The 10,600-nt window shown below is 31.6% G+C and overlaps 3 protein-coding genes across 3 annotated transcripts; 1 reads left to right on the top strand and 2 right to left on the bottom strand.

The window, feature by feature from the left end:
- Positions 1-2,130: 2,130 nt before the first annotated feature.
- Positions 2,131-5,308, top strand: LOC116773974 (uncharacterized). The gene has a single exon (XM_032666574.2). It carries the CDS (start codon positions 3,256-3,258, stop codon positions 4,552-4,554), a length of 1,299 nt encoding a protein of 432 aa, XP_032522465.1. The 5' UTR covers positions 2,131-3,255; the 3' UTR covers positions 4,555-5,308.
- Positions 5,309-5,708: 400 nt separating this feature from the next.
- LOC116773979 (putative glutathione-specific gamma-glutamylcyclotransferase 2) lies at positions 5,709-7,464 on the bottom strand. The gene is made up of 3 exons (XM_032666579.2): positions 6,937-7,464; positions 6,404-6,632; positions 5,709-5,946 (listed from the first exon to the last, which is right to left on the bottom strand). Exons 1-3 carry the CDS (start codon positions 7,069-7,071, stop codon positions 5,771-5,773), a joined length of 540 nt encoding a protein of 179 aa, XP_032522470.1. The 5' UTR covers positions 7,072-7,464; the 3' UTR covers positions 5,709-5,770.
- A 1,409-nt stretch (positions 7,465-8,873) lies between these two features.
- LOC116773977 (CCR4-NOT transcription complex subunit 9) lies at positions 8,874-10,461 on the bottom strand. Its single transcript, XM_032666577.2, has one exon. The coding sequence runs from the start codon at positions 10,260-10,262 to the stop codon at positions 9,369-9,371; it is 894 nt and encodes a 297-aa protein (XP_032522468.1). The 5' UTR covers positions 10,263-10,461; the 3' UTR covers positions 8,874-9,368.
- Positions 10,462-10,600: the final 139 nt, after the last annotated feature.

Raw genomic sequence — 10,600 nt, 5'->3', positions numbered from 1 at the left:
CATGTGTTTAAAGTAATTAAGCTCTCTGGTAGCACTGGACTCCACGTATCAACTAACAACTAACCAACTCCATGTAACTAACTAACTAACAAGGAAACAACTGGCTGTGTTAACATTTTCGATATATTGAAGACTGACGTCGCTTAAAATTTCTGGTCCAGATGTTTTCCAAAATAATCATAATAGTACCTACTTACATAAGTTTAACTTTGTAAGATATATTCTGTTAATATTCCATTTATAAGCTTATATGTCATTTACTTCTTAAAAATAAATTTACCTAATACCAATATATTTACAACAAAATATAATATTTTCGGTTTATAACAAATATGACACAACAATAAATTAAACACAAAAGAAGTAACTTTAAATGCAAATGCATGAATTTTGTATTTCAAGGCTATCTTGTCTCTGTATGCGTTGAATTTTATCGTCAGTTTTTAGGGTTCTTCAGTTAAGAGTCTCAAACCTAAAAAAAACATTTAAAAAATTACTTCAAAGAAAAATAGAAATAATACATAATAATATGTTATGTTATGTATCTATAATATTATATTATGTATGGTGATACTGATACAGACCTCTAATCGAGCATATCCGCTCACTCTTGTTATAGCTTGATAGTTGCAGCGTGGGAATAAAATCAATGTTCAATAATTCTGTTTTTCACGCATGCAACATATGTGACATATTATGTAAGACATGAAAACAACTTTTAATATTGTGACGTAACAGACAAGCCGAGAAGTGTGGCATATGAAAGGACGCTATCTTTTGCAGAGTCAATGTACCTATTAGTAAAACTTAATATATGACGTCATCCGCTTTTATCCAGTCTCTTGAATTTCCACGCACGAATGAACAGTAAATCAAGCGAATGCGGTTAGTCATAGTTGAACACCTTGATACCTAAATCTAGTAAAAACATTTTTAAAGGTAAAAATCGCCATACCAGACGTAATATAAAGAGGATGTGTTCAGGGTATTAAAGCTAATTTAATAATACAGATTTTGTTGTTAGTCTGATTGTTTAAACTAGGACATATAAATGGACTAATTTAATATAGGGTATGTATACATTAGCTTCTCAACTCAATGAAATACTAGGAACTACAGACAGGAGACCAAATAAGGGAACAATTTTTATAATAAATATCAGTTATATATATATTAAAGTTTACAGACTTCTTAATACATCGCTTGAAATGTATACCAAATAGAATTTACATTGTCAACTTATGTATCTTTGGCGTAACGAATTTTTTTTCCTAATTGTTACGGAATACGTTTAAACTGTCGGTTTCTGAATAGACAATAAATACTCGTATTAATTATTACGTCTAAGACCGAGTACTACGTAATAACAAGAAGTAAATTATAATATCTGTACGTGGAAACGCATTAATAAAGAATATATATGTCTATTTACTTCTAACACTCATATATTTTAGTGTAGCTAATCAATACTAGCTATCCATCTAGAAAGACACGTGTATGTATTCAAGTATGACATACTTAATTCAAATGACCTTCGACCCTTTAAGATAAATATTAATCTCAACTAACAACCACTCCTTGACTTAATGAATAATTATTGTATTTTTGGATATCTATGTTAAAAGGGTGGTAAGATTATTTTCGATAAATTTCAGCTAAAAGTAATTAAATAGACATAGGTAGGTACTTAAGTTCTCTGTAACTCGAAACAAGTTAAATGAATAAATAAACGTCATTAGTAAATTAAATCTCTTATCTTTATTAAAGTAAATGGCACCTCACAAATATTTAACAATGAAGATTTACATATGTATGAAATAACAATGAACATTTAGCCCACCTACATTTAGCAATATTTCACACAAGCTATATATGGCTCGAGAAGTCGAATGTAAATTATTATGATATCACTGTCCAAATAGTCGATATCCAAGATTTTTATCGAATATTTGGGGACCGTTTCGGGAAGCAACTTTGTGAGCGAGTCATTGACCGAACAAGAATTCCTACAAATAGAGAAACACTAGTACTTAGTCATAGTTATATAAATAAAATTAGCGCCGTACCCCGGGTAAAATGACAAAAAAAAATTGGTCAATTCTATTTAAGGAGCACATGATTTCAGGGAAGTAATGCTTTGTTTTTGTTGTGTGCGTGGTTTAACACGCACTTTGCTTTTATTTGTAAACAATATTATGTTTTTAGATATTATAATGGAATGTTAATGGAAGTTCGGTCATAAATATTGTTTTACAGGTAACTTTGAAAAGTGTTTATGTTATATTAATAAAATATGTATTAAAAACTCCCATAACGTACCTACATATTCGTATTAGGAAATAACACTGCCCTCATAAGATTACGAAAACAAGGTTGGTGAAGATTTCAAAATTCCCGACTACAATAAGATGACCTAAATGAGGAGATTCATTTTATGAATTTTCTCATTTAGTTCAGTGGAAGTCCTTGTAACAGTTAGATACTTTACATTATATATAAATGGCATGATTAAAAAGTTTCGAAAGTAATTAAAAGTCAATTACCTAATAGCTGATGCTGATTACTTAACAATAATATAATTGATCATTTGGTTCGACTATACTCGTTGGAATTCTTGTTGTGTTTTTGTTTCGCAAACACAATAAGATGTATTTCTAGATTATACTACAGTTTCTACACATTCTAACCTTCAGTTTTGTTATAGTTTCATTGGATAAATTACTTTACAATTTCTTGAAACCTTGTAATTTTTTACCATCTCACGAGAATGCCGTATATATTATTCGTATGTCGCTGTTTATCGAGTGCTAAGTCGCTAGTCCAAACTCTACACGTCGTATTCGGGCCGCATGCTTAATATTCATTATATAACGAACGCTCGGCGTTCGGTCGCCGCCGCCGCCGGTTGCTTTCACTCAGTCCGCTTTTAATTACGAACATGATTGTGTTCGTTCGCTTTTATTTACTCAACTGTTTTGACTGTTAAAAGATAAATGAAATACGTGAAGCGCTACATGGCTGTCCTATCTTATCGGAAACACTCTATTGATCACTCATCATTATATCGCGAACGGTTCGCCTTATACGGACGACCTGACTACCTTTATTGTCCAATTTAACGTGTAGACGTGTACTCTTTTATAGGCGCGATGTTACCGGTGAAGTCATAATGTGTGCCGTATAAAAATAGAAATACAGTGTTTGCAGGAAAATAGTATCAATAACAAAAGTGTTGTGGTTTGTTATCGAACGGAAATGGCGGCTAAATCGCCTACAGCTAGTGTGAAGTCGCGGGAGATGATAGGCGGTGACCAGTTCAGTCGACGACGCGAAGTTTTCGAAAAGCACGACACCGTGTTTCTGCCCCTACCTTCCCCGACCGCGTTGACACCGACCTACAAGGAAGTCGATCCCATCATAACGACCAACCACGGAATAACGACGTCTAATTTTAAACGCAATACTGTCGGGTATTCCAGTATGCGTGAGACGAGAAGCGAAGATCGAAACTATGATTACCGACCGCGAAAATATTCCGACAATTTTACATCGGATCTCAATCAGAGCGATGATGTTGAATACAAATACAATATGGCCGAAAGGACCAGACGATTATCGAAGTTGCGACGGGATTTCTTGAAGTCGAATATACATGAACCCGGAGAGAATACATTCACTAGAAGCGGTGTCCGCGCTTCCCTTCCTACTACTAGCACCGTCTCGGCGATAAGGTACAAAATTGAAAATCTTACCATTCATAAATTTCCTTTTGCCGAACCGTATTCAACACCGACGCCAACTCGTCGCGTTGTTGTAGATTTGGGTGATCCGGAAGATGAGGATCTTAATGAAAGTAATCATTCCCAAAACAAAGGTAAACATCAAAGTTTACCAAACAAAAGTCCCGGATCACCAATCATCGATCGCCAGAAAATGTATGAAGAATTGGTTAAACGTTACTCACCACAACATAAGCCTATTAATTGGACTTTACCTCCAACACGGCCGAAGGTCGTGGGTTCTCTTGAGAAATCCACTTCCAGTACAGCCGATAGCATTGATACGACGGATAAAAAAGATTCCGAAATTAATAATGCCGAGTCTGACGAAGTGTTTGAGTCAAAAGAGAACAATAAAAATGAAATACAAGAAATTAAAGACAAAAATGATAATATAGAACAGAAACCTGTCAATGAAATTAAACCAAATGTCGAAATTTTGCATAACGGCCCCGAACTTAGTGAAACAGAAAATGAAATAGATACAACAGAGAATAATAAAAAGACCATAGATTCAAGGAATTCCTTAGAATTAGAGGAAAACGACCACGTCCCTGAATTGTCAACAATAAAACGACAGTTCAGTAGGGACTCTGCCACTAAGCCGACTAACGATAAGTTTGTCGATCTCACCATTCCAGGGTTGATAGAAAAAATGACTGCAGAAGCGGAAAAAATTGAAAATCATAAAGCTGAAGGTAAGAAAATTAAAAGGAAGAGAAGTTTCTTAGACAAATTGTTGGGTCGCAATAAAGGAGTGAAAAGTGAAAAATGAGTTAGTTACCTATTTAATATGCAAAAACAATTCTGCCAAAGATTGTAATTTATCTAGGTAATTACGATATAACCTAAATGACCTTCAATTTCCTTTACCATAAACGTTGTAACTGAACTCTGACATTTACAAGCATTTTGGTAGACATTTTCATAATTTATGTATAAGTTGTCAATTTAATTTTTTTTTTAACTTATTAATGACTTTCAAAATTTAGTTATAATATCATTCGAATTGGGTCCGGTTTCACGACGACAACGACGTCATCAGTTCTTATCTGTCGATAAAAAGAATTAATTAAACCTAAAAGTTATATGTTTGTACTCAATTACTGTTACGAAGCAAGCCGAACATTCGCTATCATAATGCAGGGTTATCACTGATAAATCCGGGATTCCACGTGACTATAAACTGACTCCGTATCTTCAAATAGTTGTAAGGATTTGATATAATGTGTACTATATTTTACAAACAAGTTACCTTTTTCCTTTATGTATAATGTTTAGGGACGCTGAGAGCTATTTATATTAATGATCCGTTGTATATTTCCTTCAAATGAATCATGTTTGTGGTGTGATAATGGTGGCTATGTAATGTTGGTGCAAACGGAAAATTCTTTCTATTGTTACATACATAATTTAGTGTCAAAAAGTATTATGTATTTTTCTAAAGTTTCATATTACCCTGGTTTTAACAGATTTATAAATAATTGATGTGAGATGTTATTTTTTTATAAATAAATGTTATTAAAAATTTTGATATTTTTATTAAAACCTTATAAAAGAAACGATATATGTATTAAGTAAATAATTTATTTATACATGTTATTTAAGTTATTATAATAATCAGCAACACTTTTTGTTTAAATTGATGACTCAACTGTTGATTGTCATTTTGTTAAATATTACAGCATAAATCATTACAGTCATATGATGTAAATTTTAAAACATTGTTGCTTAATAAATGTATACAATAGTACAACTGCTGAACAGTTCCTCGACAGTAAAAATAAATGTTCTCTTTTTGATTTTAAATTCTAATTTCAAAAATACGACATAACAAATAAAGTGAATTACTTAAATTATAACAATATTTCTGTGGAATGATAAAAGGATAATTATATATATATAATTTTGTTCATAAATAACATAGCATTAATTTATAAAATAAATATATTTTTCTAGGAATTTTTAATTATTTAATAATTAGACTTTCATTAACTCTTATCTAATCTCCTCACAGCAGTTTCTAGGGAGAAGAGATGATCATCATTTACATCTGGAGCAAGTTGACGCATCGCTTCAGCTAAATTGTACAAATAATCTTTATTAGCCCCACTAGGCCCATGACAAGATATAATTTGCTCGGCTATATCTTCTATTGACGCTGGCCCTGCCATGGAATAATAATTTCATGATTAAATTATATTAATAAATGATTATAAGAAATTAATATTTAATATATGAGAAATTTTTGCTTGTTTTTGTTTTGACCTTTGTTTGAAGTTAAATATTTGAATAGTCATATTATGGCAATACGACATTCAAAGAAAATCTCCAATAATCTATTAAGCCTTAATAGAACAGTAACTAAGAACCCAATAAATATCAGACTTTCCCCTTTTAAATATTTACAGTTTTTTTCCAATCATATCTTTGAAATTAATATAAATTTTATACAAACATAGTTCACAAGTTACAATTCATTCTTTTATATATTATTATTTCTTCACATATATTATTTCTTCTATAATAAATTTCAAGATATTATGGACTATGTTATGATATACTTTTATAATGTAACTGTGTTATAATCAGAATAATTTGTAAATTAGCTTGGCATATCTTACCAGCGTAGGATTCGTTGTTGGAGGTAGCTACATATAAAGTCAATTTAAATGGCTCTGTAACTCCGTCTTTGGGATAAAAAGTCACAGTTTCTTTGGAATAGCCATTTTTTTCTCTGAAGTCAAGATGGTGAGTTACTTCTTCAATGTCCTCGTCTCTTATCTTGTAAGCTATTCCCCAAACAATACTATTGGGATCATCACTCGGAATCAAAGTAACCACTCGCCCCGGCTGAAAATGTATATATAACATACTTTATTTAACACATCTCATTTTAGAAAAATAACAGTAAAACATTAAAACAAATACCTAAGTATTCAACAGTTAATTGTCTAATATTTTTATGTATGCAAGGTTATATTAGAAATACTTAATATTAATAGGTTGTTCTTAATATCATATTATTAATATTCTAGATTGTTATTCAATTGATATATAAGTATTACATTTATATTGTCATTGATCTATGGATGGATTTAATTGGAGATTAAAAATTGTTATTCTCTGTATTGATTTGTATACCTTTAACAATTACCTTTTCTGGTACTCCTCTGTGATCTATACTATGCTGGTAAAATCTCCTGTGATAACCCTTAATGTAACCAACAACTTTGTATTCATATTTAAAATCTACTTTCCACACTAGGGATCCGTAACCAAACACCCACATTTTTAATACTAATATTCATTTAAAATTTTATACTATATCCTGCTTTCACTGTCTTTTTAATATAAGATTTATAAAATACATTATTCTAAGTTTTAGAATGCTCACTTTATGTAGTAACTTTTGACAGCTTAAAATTGTGATACGGTAAATGTCTAAGTGACATACTTGATTTTTCACAGAACAATTGTTAAGGCAAGAATACAATACATCAAAATGTATAAGGAAACCAAAATAACTACAATAGAATGAAAGTGAGAGAAGAATGCGAAATGTTGTTCCTATCTAGTCGTTATATATAGACACTGTACATGTAAAGATTTATACTTGACATGTAGTTTAAAATAAATATTTTTAAAATTATTAATAAAATATTTAGTAAAAAAAAATCATATTTATATGTAATTTATTGAAATGATGACATTTATTGCGATCTTAAAATAATAATTCAGATTTATATATAAATAAAATTTTCTAATGTATTTATGACTTAAACTATACTCAGACGTTTTATTATAGTTACTAAGAAACCTAGTTACATACACATATATGAGTGATAGTTATATATAATGTAAATATTTGTATAATTTATTTATGTTTAACTTATAAAACTGTATTTAATTAGTAACACAAATAATTCGTTTTCCTCTTATGACTTAAAATTATAAAGGTTTTAATTAGGTAAAAATGTTAATGTATTTACACTTTTGACACCTATATTAGTATTGGAAATGGATATCTAACTGTTTATAAAAATCTGACTAATTTTAGACTTACTTTTAATTTGCTAAAAATCACAGTATTAAAACAATATTTTTGAGTTGTCTATGTAAAATTTTTTAATCTTTAATATGTAGATGTGATGACTTTATACAATTTATTGTCACCATCGGTGGCAAATTCAAAATGCATCAGTTTAAGTAATAATGAACCTAAAATTATCAAACAGTTTTCATTAACAAATTATAATAACACGTCACTATCGTCATTTGAACATTAAATATGCCATTTCTCTAATTACAATTTACATTCTGACATCGAAATATCCAATACTAATGCCTACTATAGCACAGAAATTATGTCAGGATATTGTAGTTCCAGGATTAAAGCTCGACGAAAATATAAAAGGTATGTCGTCTGGAAAGTTGCTTAGTAGTTCTATTAGGCACAGTGTTAAATCAACAATCAGCCAGCGTTCCGGGAGTTTGGACAGGGCGAAATTATTGAAATATGAACCGCCCCATACAAATAGCTCCAAAGTACGAGGCAATAAATCTGGAATAACTGTTTCAAAAAAGAATATCACTAATGCATCAGTAAACACCCTCGTGTCGGGACCACTGAGGTGCGACAACAACTGTGTAACATCACTTCGAAAACGAAATAATCAGGGAATTTGCAAATGTATGGATAATAAAAGAAAAGGGAGCGCTAAAGAAACGCAAACATTGCTTAAAGTTAATTATTCTTTGTCAGACAAAGCTTGCTTTCAATGCATTGAACAGGTTAGCTGTGGCACCCAAATTCTTAATAACAAAAGTAATGTTATGAAACAGATTGGTATAAATGTCAATAACTTGAATCCAACAAGAAGGAAAGAGTTTGACGAAGACATTTATCACACTGATCAAAACTCTGATAGATGTACATATAAATCACAGGATAGAAGTAAATTTCCACCTACCACCAACTGTAAGCCAAGTTTGAGATACATAAGTGCAAAACGCTGGGCAGTAACAAACTTTCCAACCAGAGGCCCAGATTTCTAAATGATCATATTGTTATAAATATAATAAAAAAATAAATCACAGCTACATTTTGATGTATATTATGTTTATTTTAGTCCAGGCCACTACATCCTTACAAAATTAGTGCTCTCTTGTTTTGTACCTAAAAAATAATACATTGTTTGCAACATGTGGCTAATTGATATTTAGTAAATAATAATAAAATATTACTTTAATGTCATTTTGATAAGAAATGCTAACTAGACATATAGTGCAAATTCATTTTTAGGTATATATAATACTAAAGGGTTATAATGTTTAGCCCAATCTAATACATTTCCATCTGATATTGAATTTGCACATACACATGTTCCTCATTTAATATGATAACAGAAAACAAGGTACTTCACTAGTTTGTTCAATTACATAGAGCTTATCCCAACACAAGGCACACAGTGAAATGGAAATTTCAAGTGTTTTATCTAATATTCTTATTAGATATATGAGGTCCATAAACACCTATGGTTACCTTTCAAAGACTTTGTACCGGGATAAACTCTGTAAAGTTAATTCTCACATATTCTGTTGGGCGGGACTTGCTGGTGGCGGCTGGGCTTCCAAGTTCTTAATCAGTTGAGCCAACCAATGTTTAGTTGAGTTGTCTTCTTGAAGGCATGCAGTGAATGTCGCATCACGTAATTGATCCGGAAGACACTGTCTTAAAGCTTCCCTAGCTCTTGGGTTGTCAGACAAACGGAGATAGCAACGGACCACATGTTTTAGCAATCTTGCAGATGGATCTTTAGCCAATGACAACACCATTTTTCCTAATATCATAGCGACATGAGAAAATCTATCATATGTTTGGCAAATATAACTCAGACCGCTATCATCCAGGAGAATTTTCTGTAATATAAATGTTGCTACTGTTTTGGACAGCTCAGATCCATTTTCCATGATGCGCAGGCACAATGGTATAATTTCTGTTGTCAATAGAAATGTGATGACTTCCTGTTCATCAGTTTTGACTAGAGCACCAATAACTCCTAGACTGGTAAGGCGCAGGTATTCAAATGGACGCGTCTTTGACACAGTGTGGAGGAAAGGATACAGGAACAGAGGTACATGAGCTTGAAGAAATGCAGATCTCGTCTCTGGATGTGATGCCACACATTGCATAAGAGCCAGAGCGTTGCAGACTCGGTTGCTCTGGTGGGCCGTAAGCGTCGGTGGTATCATGGCCACGTAAATGTTAGTGATCTCCTGTAATAAAGCTGCAATAGTTCCGAAGCTGTGCCATAGCATTGGCGCCAAATCTGGTACAACTTCACGCTTTTTACTCAGTTCCAAAAGAGCATTTTCACGTGTTTCTGGATTGCATAGTTCTAAAATCCATGAGTATATCTTTTCGCGATCCACGGCTGCCTGCATATTAGCCGGGCTTTGTTGTGCACTCATGTTATTCATTGGAATTTGATTTTATACAAGTTTAAGAGCATAGTTATCCTATGCATTATATATATGAAACGCTTGTCTTAAATTATATATTTTCTTTTAAAAATATTTTTGAGCTAACTAATTAAAGACTATGATATTAATATTTTTAATACTAGATTAAAAATTTAGAAATAATTTGACAGCTCTCAATATCACACGCCAGCAGTATTTATTCATTAGGGATGACCCATATTTATTCACATATATCGAATATCGACTTGGAGCGTCATCGACAAAAAATCTATTTATTCTCTTGGCGATAAAATTTAAATTTACTGTAAAATTATCCTACAATGAGATATAAGATC

The sequence above is a fragment of the Danaus plexippus genome, chromosome 20 (assembly GCF_018135715.1).
Source record: "Danaus plexippus chromosome 20, MEX_DaPlex, whole genome shotgun sequence".
NCBI lineage: Eukaryota > Metazoa > Arthropoda > Insecta > Lepidoptera > Nymphalidae > Danaus > Danaus plexippus.
Note: the sequence above shows the minus strand (reverse complement) of the source record. Positions and strands in the feature narration are given on the sequence as shown.